This window comes from Leuciscus leuciscus, assembly GCF_965113295.1.
Source record: "Leuciscus leuciscus genome assembly, chromosome: 15".
NCBI lineage: Eukaryota > Metazoa > Chordata > Actinopteri > Cypriniformes > Leuciscidae > Leuciscus > Leuciscus leuciscus.
In genome coordinates, this window is record NC_138739.1 from 30,226,519 (window position 1) to 30,243,771 (window position 17,253).

Consider the following 17,253-nt stretch of genomic DNA (forward strand, 5'->3'; position numbering starts at 1 on the left):
TGCATACATATTATGGGAAGCACTCTAGCCAGACGGGATTTAAACTTTTTCGGCTGAAGTTTGATTTGAAGATGAAAAACGTACCATGCACAATGTTCTCTCAGCATTCCTGATTTCTAACACACACTCACAGCGTTCGCCGTGGTCAACACCGGCAGCGCTGACAATAGCCTCGTTGCACATTAAAATGGAAGACTACACAAATGGCAGGGTATCATATAAGGCTAAATAAACCCATTTGAAACATCTACACCTAAGTGTAGTGTAATTTTCTTGTCAAAACTGGCGATCGTCCATTGACAATAATGAAGGCGGGAATCCAATTACGCTACTAATCAGGGCAGGATACGACAACACGCAGACTGTGATAAAGGTCTATTGACATCTGACTCACTCACTGAATCACAAGTCATTACTTTTCTACTATAGTCGGATTCAAGAACAAATGAGTCTTCTGAACGGTTCTATTAACGAACATAACAACTTATGAGTTATGGGTCTGAATCAATCTGGCAATTACCTCACAGAACACACTCAGTGAATCAATCAAAGCAGTTGACTACATCTGACTACTTTCCGAATCATACTGTGCTGGTTGTTTTTTTCTACTGTAATCTGATTCAACAACAAATGACTCAAACAAATTATTTTGATGAATTGCACAAGACGACTCATGAGTTATGGGTCTGAATCAAACTGCTGATTCCTTCACAGAATGAACTCACAGAATCAGTCAGAACAGTTACTAAATTAATATCTGAACGAGTCATTGTATTTCCATCTAAAGCTTCAAAAGGGACGCAAAAGCACCTTTAAAGTATCATAAAACAGGTCCATGCAGTTTGGATGTTAAAGTCGTTAAATTCAATAATTTTCTAAATTAAAAGTACTAAAATAAAACTGAAATAAAGCTAAAAAGAAATATAAAAAACTGAACAATAACAAAAGCCAGAATAAATTACTCAAACTAAAATATAAAATATAAGCGAATTAAAAGGAATTAATAAAATATACTATAATAGTAAATAAAATGACTGCCACAGAAGAGAGAACCTCACACAAGTTTCGAACGACAAGCGAGTAAAGGATGATTATTTAAATTTAAGTGAACTATTCCTTCAAGGTGTTGCAAGTGTGTGCGCATACCTGTGGTATTGTGCTTGAAGGAACTGGAACTCGTCCTTGATGCGGTCGCACGAGTCTGACGTTGTGAACTTCAGCTGCTGCGATGAAGCCTGGAACGAAAGCAATTTACGGCGGTCAATTGCATTATTCAGAAAGCGTGAGTCGCAGCATCAGCTGGGCATCCAGGGGACGGAGCATCACAGCAGCTTCAATGCCAAGAACAGAGAACTCCGGCCAAAACAGATGCAGCTTTCTAAACAGGAAATTTTGTAATCAAGAGTGAATTCAAGTGTACTGTATAAAAATCAGCAAATAAAATCTCACAGGGCTTATTGCGATATTCAAAACTCATCATTTAGAAGGCGTCAGTCATGTCTGGAGCTCGACATCAACCAAGGTTTTTGAATTACATGTATTCGGCTTGCAGGTGAGCTTATTTCCCTAGTGTGGGGGCCACACCTGCAGGGAAAATGCAGATGTTATTGGAACCATTTTGCACTTTTCAGGGTAGATTTTTCCTAGACTTGGTGATATGTTGGCAGTTTTCCCAATAAGCAACTGCCACACTTGAATTTTGATGAATGCAGACCTTCCAGCTGTAATTCTAGTAATGCTGAAAAAAACACACCAAAGAAAAAACAAGATCTCTGCTATTACCAATGTTTCAGATTCTGGCTATTGAAAATGAACTCTAAAAATGAGTATTTTGGTCATTTTGACTACTTTGTTACGTGACAGTAGAATGAACTGTTCTCTGGGTAGAATGAGGGTCGACGATGAGCAAATTAACCAGTCCATGTAGACATGAGTCAAATGAATTTGAATCTTTGGTGAATTAATGTGAATGACTCACTTACTGAACCACAAGTCATTACTCTCAGACTCAAAACGAAGCGAAACTTGAATTAGGCCTATAGACAAAATGTCCTGTGGTCTCTGTATTAAGTTTCGTTAAAATATATGTCAAGTGTCATTTAATTTACCAATAACTTTGCAAAAAGCAGGGTAGAGTTTGGGCTATACATTGTAGGGCTTGACTAGGATTCAGGGAAAAAGGATTTTTTTTTTTGCTTCTAGCCTTAGGGTTCCAAAGTTATGACCCAAAACGCAAATCACCTTATTTTATAGTGCCACCTAGTGTCGGACCAAGATTAGAACCATTCTGCCAATTTTGGTGTCTCTACGATTTGAGGTCTCTGACGTTCATACACTTTTAGGGCAGAAAGACGAAGAACAAAATCAGTACAAACACAATGATAATAATTATGTTTTCATGTTTGATCTTGTGGTCCTACAAGTAAACAGACGCAAGAAAACAAAATTCAGACACTAGTCATCCATCAGCATTCTGGACTTGGTTGGGCTTTATTTGACGCTCTGATCTCTTCTGAACAATCTAGCAGCTAATTCATCACGTTATTTTCCAAATTGCCAACCCGTTCTTGACTCCTTTCGAGTGTTTGCGTTTTTCCGTTTCAAAAATCCTGTGCCGCTCTGCAGGGTGAGAGCTCGGGGGATGAAATTCTTGAAACCCATGGTACGAGCGGACCAACCTTTAACACAAACTGTGTACTTAGCCCGAGCGCTCTGCGCTCCACTGCATATGAAAGAGAGGCTTGTGTCAACAGCGAGCACTTAGTGCCCAAACAGTCAATCTTTTTCAGACGCCGCTAACAGTAGTCCTCACATTTCTGCGTGACCACTGGAGATACGGTTTCCTTAGGGAATGCTGGGGGAATGGGGCCGATTGGGAAAGTTTGAGTCGATAGCCCCTGCTGGAGTGTCCGGCGACGGGGAGATCACGGGTGTTACGTACGCACAATACTTGCTTTCAACAGAGGCCATTGCTGACCTGCTTGCTACAGCATAACGTCATCCATGCGGTTTAAGCAGGCACTGAACAGTGTTAGCTGTGTGCTAAGCAAAGAGAGGACTTTAAACCGGTCTTTAATACATTAATACAAGTGTGTTGAAACAGATTTAAACATGCTGTGTGAATGAAAACGTGCTTTAGAGTCCTAAAGAAATAAATACTTTTTATAATGACTAAACTTTGCTACTTTGACATTTAAGTGATGTGTTTATTCAAAGCAACTTCAAGAACACTTACAAAGTCAATCTTTATATTGAGTATCCTGGAGTTACAGTAAATGCCTGGCCCAAGTATGCAATGGTGATTTAGCTACATTTACAGAAACGTAGTCACTTAAAATGTTATGTATTAAATATCCTAAATGTAAGCTTTAGCAATTAAATAGCTAAATCAATATCAGGTTTTAATAGTGATGCCGAAGTTAATTTGTAGCATTTTAAAGAAATCGATTTTTAAGTGCTTTATTTCTTTCTTTTTCTTTTACAAAAAAAGTAGAAAATGTCAGTATCATCCTAATTACTTATCGGTCTAATAATTATCAATACTCGGTACCATAATACCATTTTACCTTTAGTGTCTTAAACTTGAGTGGTCATGTGCATTACCATTATACAAGTAAAATATTTTTTACGTGTGAATTGAGCAAAATAACCACAATTTATGATGCCATTGTTGTCAGATTTTTTGTGCAAATTTGAAATATGTTATTCAAACAAACATTTCACACAGGAGATTTCTGTTTTTTCCCATTAAAGTAGATAAGAGCTGTACGTGTAGAACTGGAAATAGCTTCTCAGAAACCTTGCAAAAATAGCCACTACTGAGTGATCTGACTTTTTCAAAATGACTCATGGCTCTTCTCTACAATTTGAGCTACAGATTCGGTTGTTGAATCCCAAGTATACTTGCAACCTTTTGGTTACCAGGTCAAATCTTTAACCACTAAGCTACACCAGCCTTAATGAAGCGATGGAAACCTTCAGGGTTGCGAAGCTTAGTCTAATGATTTTAAGCTTTAGAGCAAATCCCATATTCACTTAAAAAAAAAGAAAACCACACACAGACGCACTCATGTAGCACAAGAGCCAAAATATGGGACAATCCCTAATTTGACTCTGCCTCTGTGCGCTTCTCCTTTGAGATGCAATTAAACCATTAAAAGGCTTTATACGCTGGTGGGCAAATTGTGAGTCTTCTGTGGCTAAATGGGATTCATCATTCCAGTAATTTACAGTTGTGCCTCCCACCCCACCGTTTAACAGAAAAGGAAATGTTCTAGAAAAATCTTTCAACTCTAACGTTGGCAGTTTTTTTTTTTTTTTTATCCCAAAGGATTACATACAAAGACCCAGATGTAGTTATCTGAAGAAGAGAAGAGAGTTTTTATACTTGAATTACAGCGAATGTGGTTCGGTGAAATGCCGGCAAACCAAGAGCCACTAGGATAACTACAGCCAAATCCTCACCCCTAGTCTTCCTGTAACTGATGCTATGTTTGGAATAGCATACTACTTGTACTATTTCTGTAGTATATAGTATACATATACAACACCCAGTTTATACCATGACATTAGTCAAACTGTGAAGTATGAAACAATGCATGCTGTGAGGAATACAGTATCCCACAATGCAATGCCCTCAACTTGAACTTCAATTTCATGATATTAATTATTTGACCAAAAATGGTCAAAGACTCCAGACCAGTATACCCTGTCAGTCCAAATCGGATAATTTGTTTATCCGATTGGAATGTGATCTGAAATTATTGACTGCCCACATTGTGTATCGCAAGCAACTGTTCAAATCCAATTTGTGTGTCCCATGCTGCCCTTTCGTTTTCCGGAATATCTGCATTGGTGTCTATGGCAGTGACATTGCGTTGGTAGGTATACGCCAAAAACAACAACCACCAACACAACAACATGGAGGGGTTGGCAATACAAATGTTGTCTTATTTACATGACAGAGTGTAGCCGCTGCGCTGGACAACTGCGTCTTCTGAGGCAGCGGCAGAACCATAGGTCAAACATGTCTCCTATTTCACCATTTTCTGCTCGTATGCACTTTGCATTAGGGATGCACTGCCACCGATACTAGTATCGGTATCGGCCCGATACTGAGCTCATGTACTCGTAAAAATGCTCCGATACCAACAACCGATACCAGGCAGCGTTTGTACAGTGTGTGCGTCCAGACAAAGAACAGTGTGTGTGTCCACTGACTTTTTAACAGACGTCAGTGGAAAGTTTGTAGTTCAGTCAGATCAGAGCCATAGAGAGAGAGAGTTGCGACACTCCCATAGACCTCCGTTGTAAATAATGGCGGCGCTTTTAACCGCCTACTTCCGGGATATGAAGATCGGAATAGTTCCAAACACTGTCATTTGGGCGTTGGACACCATTCACTTACATTGCTGCGCGTCGAGTTGTTCCAGAGTTAAGTTGCCGAAATATCGACCTCTTTTGAATTGTCAACTGTCTATATTGTATCAGAGGCCCTTTGCGATGCTTATACTGGTCTTCATTTGTACATGCACAGCGTAATTATTCATATTTTATGTTGGTTGTTTCAACCAATTTTCAAGCACTGCCTGCTAGCTAACGTTAGTTAGCTAGCGCGACTTCGTCAGCTAAGAGTTCGGTAATGAATCGCTACCACCTTTATAGCAACTTTTATTTTATTTTATTTTATTTTTTGGGATATACTAACTTTTCATTATGTTATTATTGTCTTGAGTGAAGCGGCTTGTGAGAACAATGCTGGACCTTTAGGATTGTTATGGCCATCACCAGTCCTGTCTGTTTCATGGATCACCTGCCCCTGGTTTTTGTTTTTCTTGTTCACACACACTCACACAAGCACACATTTTTGTTGTCTGTCATTGTTTAATAAAAAATATTTTATTTGAAAACCTTCATTTGTATCAGCCATGCTTAAATTCGTTTTTAATCTGTTATAGTTTTGATAATGTGTATGGCCTTAATCTTAAAATAATATTCTTAGTCTTAACATGATCATGTTTCACGTTGTGGTCCTGGGGGTGGCCACTTTCATCAGAAGAAGTGAGCTAGCTTCTAAGCGAATTCTGAACGGACCGCCACGGCAGAACTCTTTGCGTGATCACGAAGGTAGGCTAATGGCTGAATCAAAATTTATAAGCAAAATCACGGGAATCAATAGCCTAATACAGCCCAGTTGTGCTAAAATAAATATCATGAGACGTCCATCATCAGATGAATGATATGGAAAAGTTAAGTTAGAGCCGCTAAAGCCAGTGCTACTACCCATGCGAACATGAACACTAAGCTTTTCCCTCCAAAAATATAGCCTAAAACTTATCTCCAAATGCAAAACTGACATTAACAAAATGCAATAATGCAATAACAGCTGAAAAAGTACTTGGGTGTGTGTTTTATTTTATATTTACCGTTCAATAATGCAATCGCTGCTGTCTGTCCCATAGAAGAACATGACAGCCAGCGTACGTTTTGGAACTATTGGGGCTTACATGAACCACGTGACAGCCATAGCGGCGACATCAAAGAGTGTCGCAACTCTCTCTCTCTATGGCTCTGAGTCAGATCACTCAGATGTCAATGGCAAAGAAAGTAAAACGAGGCATGTAGCTTATTATTAACGTTAACAGAGAGAGAGAGCGAGAGAGAGCACTTCTGTTGAATGCTCTTGATTAGGGATGGGACGGTATGAAAATTTCTTATCACGATTATAGTGACCAAAATTATCGTGATTATCAATATTATCACGGTTTTGTTAAAACGAGATGAAAGTGTTCAAAAAGAACTGATGCTCACACTGAAAACAGTATATTTGAAAATCAACAAACAACAAATAAAACAAGCAGCTCTATGCACTTTTTTTAAGCAAGATTATATTCTGTGGCATTTCCTTCCTTATAATGACCGTCGTCAATAGCAACGTATTATAACACAGCGCACATCCATGTATAACAACGGATGCGCTCTCTCGTTTCATTCACATACAACTTGCCGTCTTGCGTCTCCATTTTTAATTCTATTGAAAATGAAATCTGAGTTGATTTATTGTTTACAGAGTTTGATAATATTGTTGTGATCATCTTGTCTGGACGATTGTTTTGTACGCTGTACAAAAGGAAAAATAAAAGCCAAAATATGACCACACCTCAGATTTGGTCCTCTTAAAAGGCTGAAAAATCTCCCGAGCACGATCACCCAATCACTGTCTTCCGCCCTTCCTTCTCGAATAAAAAAAACCCAACATTGCGCGCTGCGCCTGCGTCACACTGTTGCTGGCTGGACAGGATTTACAGCGAGTTAATAAAATTGCGATAATCAAACACGGTTTTAAAGATAATACAATTTTAAACGATTATACTAACCATCAGTACATTTTATCGTGGTTTATAGTGAAACCGGTAATCGTCCCATCCCTACTCTTGATTGCTGATCGTTCACTCAGGACGTGTTATTTGGATTAAAACTAAATTGTATATGCAAGTAAAACATGAACTGTTACCTGATTTATGTATAACGAGTGCTTCCCTACATTATTACTTACAGGATGTTTGCAGGCCAAGAAGTTTCACATACAAGAAGTTCCAACACAAACATCCAAAGCACGCGCCCCGGAAACCAACGTATCAGACAGCGCGAATACTGAATTGAATCGCCTTTTAACGTCTTGCACTTGAACTGACGAATTCACACAAAATTATGTAAAAACGTCTGTCTTGGCAAGTATCCGTGTAAACAAAGTCAGTTACATTTCAAGTGAACGTAAACAGTATATTCAAATGGGGTCCGTGCGTTCGGTCTTAAAGGGGCAGCAGTCTAATAAACCTGCTGCTATGTTTTAATGTTCAAACATTGTTTAATGTTCAATCAAACAAAGGACAAATAAATTACTCACTGCTCTTGACTAAATAAAAAAGATCCATCTATATTTAATTAATACAGCAATGAATATGCAGCGTTTTTTCACATTTGATTAATTACTGTAGTTTTTGTTGTAGTCTCAAAATTGTATTAAATAATTGATTTTTCACTTGTGTCTAAACATTTGTACCACTGACCCAATCCTCAGCACTGAGCCCTGCTGGAGCAGCTCTAAATATCTGCTGTACTGTTAAATGAAAGATAAAATATGATAGAGCAATATGAACAGTGAAAGTAACAAGTTCATACAAAGCATGTTAGCAGGCTTTAATGAAAATAACTTGGCCAACTAAGTTAACTTAGCCAAATAATATGAATTATATTCTTTTGGTTTCTCTACCAATACATCTAAAAATAACAAATACAGTGAAAATACAGGTATCGGTAAGTACCAAAAATGACAGCATCGTTATCGGACTCGTTCTGGAAAAAGTGATGTCGGTGCATCCCTACTTTGTAACAACACAACCTTGTTTCTGCAGCGACTTTCAGCATGTTTCCTATAACAACGTCTGACGTTTACGTTTTGCGTGAGGTGAGAAAAATCACAAACCACGCAAAATCCAATCAGAGCAGGCAGACAAACAGATTTCCAGAAAACCGATTTGAATAGGATTTCAAACCTTATGAATGTAGCTCGAAACAGATTAGCAAAAATCGTATTTCATGTGATTTTTTTGCCGTTTACACTTTCTAAATCTGATTGGATTTCAATCGGATATACACAAAATTAGATTTGGCCTAATAGCCTAAAAGTTGTACAGATAGAAGAGGGCCTGATTATTATGGTGATATTAGTGTATTTATTGCACCAAAAAGACAAACACATAGACTAAATACTAAAGCACTGAATTGTTTATCAGTTTTTACTGAAAATTTGGGGTAATTTATGAAGGTTCAGGTTTTAAATTGCACATTATTCATAATTTTTTTAAACTTAATGGGACCATGGTAACCACAGGTAAAAACCACGTATGAATCCCCATTACCATAGTGGGATGTAAATTTGGTTTCTCGAAAACAAACTTTGTATTTGTATTTCCACTGAAAAAACAAACCGAACACAAACCGAAAAACAAAACAACAGTTTAAAAGGTTAGGGCTCCTAGGTTTATGTAAAGTTTGATTCATTTTAGGTTCTGACAGGGGTTTGTAATGGAGATTTCTGTGCCACACCACGCTTAAAACTGGTTCCACAAAAAATTGGCAGCAAAAAAAATTTAAATAAAAAATGAATAATAATAATTAGTGCAACAAAACATTTTGTGGCACCAACGGGAACCAGTTGTAAAATGCAACTCAGCAATATAAGAACTTGATGATTCAACAAGAACAGACCTCTTACTGTATCCAAACCTGTATCCACATTAGACTTAAGGTACAGTGTTTCTTCAAAGAGGCAAAAGCCTCATGGGGGCTTGTGAACCGGAAGCCACACAGCCAAATGATGGCTGTGGCTAATCACGTTAAGGCAGGAAGTTGATTTGATGATTATCTCTTCGCCCATCCTCAGTCACTGCAAACCCTCACCCCCTTTCACTTTAGGAGAAATGGTGTTATCCCACTTCCCGGCTCCAATCCATCCTCATCGAGTCGTTTGGAAGGGAATTATTCAACTTTTATCACTTCAGGCGCCGCACACTCCCAAACACGAGCTTCCTCTCGCTGGAAAGGCTGACGGTGGCAGTCAAATTACAGACAAATAGCTGTCACACAGCATAAAGGATACACAACACAGCGGGTAGGGGGTAGTGAAAGAGAAGGAGGAATCAAGAGAGCGAGCGATGGGAACGTCAGTCAAGAAGAGAGCTCAAACAGCACAGCGGCTCAAGACTGGAAATTAAAAGCAGGCGGGTCAAGGTGATTGCGAGATTACAGATGGAACAGTAGCGATTTGTGATTGATGCCTTGTTGGTAAAGAGCTCGGCATGGGTCAGAGACTCCGGAAGACAGCCGATTACTCCCGACTCTGTAACAAATGGCACAGCTATGGGAGGCGAGCGGCTGCCCACAAATAATGACCCCTTGGAAAGAACCCTGGAGACTCATTCACTTCACGTTTCACAGTTAAACCAAAATATCGTATAAGATTGGTTTATTAACATTCTACTGCAAGTCCATTTATTTTAGATATAAGGGTATTTTGAATTAGCTTTTAGTTTTCATTTTAATGACAGTTTAAGTTTTAGTCAATTTGTTTTTATTAGTATTTTATTTCAGCTTTATTTTAAATAATGAAAAAGATTTAATCATTTTAGTTTGGTTAACAATAACAACACTGATACACTGTTGTTAAATACAACTTAGAAAAAAAGCTGTGCACATTCTGGCAAATACCAGACAATGGAAAGTGTGTTTACATTAATGCACGTATAATTGAACAAAAGTTAGTCTAATAGACTCAAATGTAAAAAAAGTTGTTAAATTTCAATGAGACATGACGGAAAGTTTCGCCTAGAAACGACAACTTTGTAGCCTGGCTAACGTCAGACCTCTTTCTCATTGAGACGTGGTCTGGGAACCACATGTTCATTTTCTCGTATTTGAGGCGTGGTTTACGAATGCCCAGAGCCGTTTATTGGGCGCTACGAATGTCTATCAAATGTGCCTGTACGTAGCTCATAGCCAATCGTTTCAATTATACCAGATGACGTATGTAGAGCGACAGAAATTCGACGAGGAAGAAGACGAAATAAACTTGCGTTCTAAACTACTTAGAACACTATCTAAGCCTGCATCGAAAGGTAACTTCGCGTCTGCTGCCATGTTGGATCCATAGATATAAACAAACTGCTTTGTTGTGTCGCATAGACGTCGCCATCGTCTTGCTGCTCCCTCCCCGTTCTGTGATTGGTTCCCTCGCTGAGGCGAAAATCTAGTCCATGGAATCCAGGCTGCCTAGCAGCGTGAATAAAACCGCGCTGCGCACAAGGCAGCATGGGGAAACCCAGGCTAACAACTTTGTTGAAATGACTAAAAACGCTGTATTTATACCAGGCCAGTAGTTAGCGATGTCACTTTGTAAAGAAACGCTGCGCGCATATAGACTGAACATTTAATAGCCTATGTATGCACATGACATCACCGTTTGCACAAATTCACATTTTTGTACTTTACACTGAGACGATAAAGGTATATCGTTTTTAAAAACTTTTCACTTCAGGAAAGTTTGCATTTTCAGGCCCACCCCATTGTTGTGTAAATGAACACCCAAAACGCAATAAATGTGTATATTATGTACATGCCCCCTGAAATAAAATAAAACATAAAAAAAAACTCAAACTCGACAACACATGATGCGAATATCACACGTTCGCGGCAATCGTGACAGCCAATTCGCGTCGCCCAGCGGCGAATTCGCATCTATTCTTCTTTGCATTGACTTCGTATGTACTCACGCAAATAATTACATTTTCTTTTGGTGTGCACACACCATAAGAAGAGAGCTGCTCATGGTCTTTGGTTGTAGAGGCGGAAGCGCTTTAGAAAGGGTTCTTCAGGCCGGTGTGTCTGTCGACAGGCAGGTCTGAGCGAGGTGCTGCCACATTAAACAGTCCCCCACCAGGCTGCTTTGTTCCAGACCGCTGCTTTACTCTGGGGCGCAGCTTTCCCACAGCGCAAGTCCATCACTGCCAGAGAATACTGATGCAGCCCGTCTGTCTCAGTGCGCACACACACACACACACACACACACATCCAGAAACATGTGTGCAACATACAAAGCCTCTAAGCCACAAGCAACTGGCAAAAAACCTGCGCTAGTAAAAATAATCCTGCAACGCAATTATCCCAGCACGCGTCCTTCACACCAAAGGCCAGGAGGAACACAAACAGTCAGACAAGCTAATTAAGCCATCCGTGCCTCGTCCTTTCACCACAGTACAGGCCGAGCCCATTCACGGCGGATGCTGTATTGTCAGCAGCGCCTCTTTTGAAGCGGCCTGAATTTTTCATTTAATACTAAAAATCAGGGAAATAAAGGAGTCAGTGACACCTATGGGCACTCTTTTTCTTTGTCTTCTCCACATACACCTTTTCAGTCCAGATAGGTGTTCGAATACCTATTTGCGATGCTAATGAGCAGATTTGCCATCAACAACCAAGACATCTGCTCAGGAGTGTGTGTGTGTGCGCGTTACAATTTCAACCTGCAGAAATGAACACTGGATTTGTTGCTGCCTATTTACTTAATTGGTCAAAGACTATTAGTCATGGTTGCAAAGGCAAGAATTAAAATTGCTACATGTTCATTAAATATTTCTTTATTAAAGATTATATTTATGTTTTTATATATTAGCAGTGCATGTTAAGGCACGCATTATTATTACTATGTTAACATGCTTGAATTATTTAAATTTGTGTGTGTGTGTGTGTGTGTGTGTGTGTATATATATATATATATATACACACACACACACATATACACACAATTAATTGATGTATATTATAATATAAAACACAAATATAAAACACAAAAATTTGTGCTATACATGAAACATTAATATAGTATCGCCAACAACCTCACAATACAGATTGCAATACATATGATACATGTATTTACAATATGATTGAATTATTCTATTTAAGATATTGAGTCACATCTTAAACTGTAACTCTCGCAACTTTCACTTTATTTTTGTCGAGTACCACATCTAAATGTTAATTTCAGAGTTTATTAATTTAAACGACCCACTTTTAATTGAACTGAGAAATTACATAAAAAAAAAAAAAGATAAATGATGCAACATTGTGAGGGAAAAGCCGCAATATACAGAAATATATTTGAAGCTCATTTTTGTTCGAATTATTTATTCTTTTTTCATTATTCATATACTTGTTACTTCAATATTATTTTTATTTGCTTTTCCTTTTTCCTTTTAAAGGGACAGGAAATGAAAAAAATACTAAATCGGCAAGTGACGTGAGCCAGATTTAAACTTCCACCACTATACAAGCAAATCAAGTCATTTTTTTAATCTTAGCGTGGCAAAAAAAAAGTAGTTGCAGTACGCAATACATTTTTCGGCGGGCATGCATAAGCGAGTGTGTGTGTGTGTGTGGATGTGGCTGTGAGTGTGTGTAAGAAACAGAGTTTATTTAATGAGCAAGATGTGGGATTATCCGCCGCGTTGAGGGATCTGGGGAGGGAAAGACGGAGATCTGTCCTGCTCACTCGACTTAATAAATCTGACCCGAATGCCCCACCCAAAGCATCAGGTCGGGGGCAACACACACACACACTCACACACACACACATTGGTGTGTTCATTTCTGTGCCAACTCTCGCTTCTCTTTCAAGCCATTACCGCAACAATGGCTTTCAGAAATGACTCCTTGAAAAGCCACAATCAATGGCGCACTCCAATTCACAAATCCCCACCATTATGACATCACTCGTCCGGATCTCGACTCAACAAACAAAATGGAGGACAAAACGCTATTAAGTGTCATCAGGCACACAAAAAACGAGATATGTTTGCAGTTACTTACTAGAGTAACGTTAGTACAATGCCAACTAAACATTTCAGGTATTTTAGAGCGCACACAGCGAGATGCGTTTCCCATATGTAGGGTTTAAATCTGTAATCCCTGATATAACTTGGTGTATTGGGTCTTAATACTCCAATTAAGGAGGGTAAGGTTCGAAAATGTCGTCACGAGAATACAAACATCATTAGATGACCTCGGAAAAAACGGTTGCGGTGGGCTGGCACGATTAAAAAGGCTTGTGTGTACAACTACACCGGGGTGAACAATTGAAGTCATGAACTGTTCAGGCTGGTCAGAGTAAACACCTTCTGTGTCAAGTCTGGTGAGAAGTCGTTGCTATGGAGTCTCAGTGCCGTGGCAACAAAGTAGTGCCGACTACAACCGGGCCCACATTTTCACATGCTCCCCGTCGGCCCTTCATTATCAGACTGTAAAGGAGACGTTCAGTTCATCACCTCCCAGCTCAAACACCTGGAAAATATAGGCTATGATATGATATAGTTGGATGAGCCATTCATCCAACATTCAGCCAATGCAAAGAAGTCCTGATGTTAGTCAACATCAAAATTGACCCCATTTACTTTCTTAATGGGTCAATGACATAAAAGAGTATCCACGATAAATTTTTTTTTTTTTAAATCTAGTTTAAAACAAGTGCAAAGTTCTTCACATTCACGTCGGTTTCGTATGATTTTTCGGAAAACTTCCATTTTCAAGAAAAGCTTTTCAAGGATTATTGAATGACTCAAAAATTAGTCTTTTTTTAATCTGTTATTCAAGGACACTTTACTTTACACATTTAAAATTAATTAAAAATCCTTTTTCTTTTTGGGGGGGGGGGGGGGGGGGTCACATGACATTTTACAAACTAAAATAACCTTGACTTGCCTTAAAAATTTACAGATATGTGAATTTTATGTGATGCAAGATAAAAAGACTTAAATGACCCACAAAAAAAGAAGAAATTCTTGAAAAGGAAACCTTGTTATTGTTGGAATCATCCTTGTTTGACTTAAAATAAAAATGAAACATGCTCGTCACAAAAGAGATGTATTTATAATGCATTTATTTTTAATTAATTAATAGGAACAAAAATAAACATCCACGTGTTCCCGGTCTAATCTAAATCTTTATTCAAAACAAACCGCTCCGCCACTGAAACGACTTTCCTCTCCGCGTGACATCACCAAGTCCACTTCACACTAACCAATCAAGTGTCACCCTACATTTTTGCTCAGTTTCACTTGAAAATACAGCATTATTGCCATAAAACGGGCTGCGGATGCCACTATACGTTTATTTTAAGTGGCGATCAAATGTGACAAGATAATTTTAAAAGCAAACCAGATCATGCAGCTCATCAACATCTAGTTCCTTACTATTTCCAGCCTTACGGCTTTAATCAAGAGCGTCTAATCAAAATATCTGTCATATTAGCTCATTAATCAGTAACAGCCAGCAGGAAACTTAACATGTGATGAGGTTTCACAGTCTGGGCATATTGCAAATACTCTAAACCCACTTTTAAATCACTTACCTAGGTTAGTCAGGCTGATAAGGAAGCAACTTGTTATGTTCAACTCAATCCATAAATTAGTTCAAAGCAGTGATAGAGACTTTGGCTAAAGGATCAAGAGGTGGTGCACAACACACACACACACACACACACACACACACACACACACCTCTGCTTTGCTGCAGGGAAAACATCTTGCATAATGCAAATGCATGTCATTACAGATTTACACCTTCGGTTTTTGGCAAAAGTAATAAATAAATAAAAAAGAAGTGTTCTTCAAAAGGTCTGTGATTGCAGTGTTAGTTAACCGATGGATTTTGGCACTTCTCCATTTGAGCCACAGGCAAAATGATGAGAGTTCATCAGAAAAGACTGAAAGATGTCAACATAAACATCTGAAATCTCCTAATTCCATGCGTTGTTGCAAAGTACAGACTAATAAAGAGATATAAACGGTTATGCGCCACATTTATGAGGTTTGAGAGTGAAGTTGAATCTAATAAAACACAATTCACCAACTGTTAAATGTCACATTGAAGCACACAACATCTACATTGTTCCCATTTGCGAACCCAGTTATGCCCTGCCAAATCACGCATTAGTGGATTTTTAAGTCAGAAACGTGTGGTTTGGAAATATAAAAGGTTATAAGACGATATTATGAAATATGTGTTACATTTTTTAATCTTTGCGATAAGTTTCAGCATACACACACTCGCACGGATGTCTCTCCTGCCAATGCTAAGCTCAAGCCAGCTAACAACATCAACACAGCGCCAGCAAACAGCTCGATTTACACTCACCGAGTGCCTGGATTGTGGAAACATCATGTCAGTTTTGGTCTTCGAGGTCTTGCCTTCTCCTCCTTAAAGAACAGGGAAGCAGTTTGCTCAGTAGACGTGTATATTTAGTGAGTGTTTCCTTTGTTTCGTCGCTAGCTCCTGTGCCAGCTACAGGCAGCTCGCGCTGCTGCTATGGCAATAAAGCACAGCCTGATGATGTGTGCCGCACTGAGCGCGCTCTTTAACACGCATTCGGCATGGGAAATGATCCGTAGATGATTTGCTGGAATCTGCTGATTTGATATGGTATCTTTCCTGTCCTTTTCCACGTTGGGAATGAGCTAAGACAAGGGCTGGTGTGTCTCTCTCCTCCCTGGTTGGAGGAAACCGAGTGGCTGTGCAAGAGCTGAAGTGGAGTTTGGGAGCTGATGGCTGCTGCTGTTTTTTTCTTTCTTTCCATATGTGACGATATAAAAACGGGAACCACCAAATATCTAAAATATTTGTAATAAAAAAATAAAAAAATTGTGTATGTATATATATGTGAATATATATATATATATATATATATATATATATATATATATATATATATATGTGAATATATATATATGTGAATATATATATATGTGAATATATATATATATATGTGAATATATATATATATATATATATATATATATATGAATATATATATATATATATATGAATATATATATATATATATATATATATATATATATATATATATATATATATATGTGAATATATATATATATATGTGAATATATATATATATGTGAATATATATATATATGTGAATATATATATATATATATATATATATATATATATATATGTGAATATATATATATATATATGTGAATATATATATATATATGTGTCTATATATGTGTATGTGTGTGTATATATATATATATATATATATATAATAACTAATATAATAATATCAAAACAGCTCCAGCAAAGAGTTAGTATAAATATATACAATTTTATATGATCTACTTTTTATTTACATAAATAATCATTTATATAAAACTGTTTTTAATACATAACAATATTAAAACAAACCACCACATAGCTTGAATATATCAAATCTATAGAAAAACATTTATATATATATATAATCTATATATTGTTAGTATATAATTAATATATAACAGTATCCAAACAGCACCAGAAAACAGCTCATATAAATATATAAAATAATTTTCATATTTTTATTTGATATACATTCTATTTACATAATTTATATTAAAATATTTAATATGTAACAGTATTAAAACAGAACCACCACATAGCTGGAATATTTATAGATTTTTTATTATTTTTTATTATATATATATATATATATAGATAGGTATATATTATCTGATATCAATAATATTAATTATTGAATGTAAAAAAAATAATATCAAAACAATGGCAGTAAACAGCTCACATAAATATATAAAATAACTTTATATATTGTTTTATTTGATTTACTTTTTTACACCTCACCATTTATAA

The 17,253-nt window shown here is 37.4% G+C and overlaps 1 protein-coding gene across 2 annotated transcripts in view; it reads right to left on the reverse strand.

Moving 5' to 3' along the window:
* The window catches only part of tle5 (TLE family member 5, transcriptional modulator), a 28,617-nt gene extending 12,467 nt beyond the window's left edge, over positions 1 to 16,150 (reverse strand). The window contains exons 1-2 of one of the 2 annotated variants that reach the window (XM_082139699.1): positions 15,745 to 16,150; positions 1,147 to 1,235 (exon numbers count right to left, since the gene is read on the reverse strand). In XM_082139699.1, coding sequence (XP_081995825.1) covers positions 1,147 to 1,235; positions 15,745 to 15,771 — 116 coding nt within the window. In that variant the 5' untranslated portion in view covers positions 15,772 to 16,150. The remainder of the gene's footprint in view (positions 1 to 1,146; positions 1,236 to 15,744) is intronic. The other variant, XM_082139698.1, reaches the window with a different exon arrangement.
* Between the last annotated feature and the right edge of the window lie 1,103 nt (positions 16,151 to 17,253).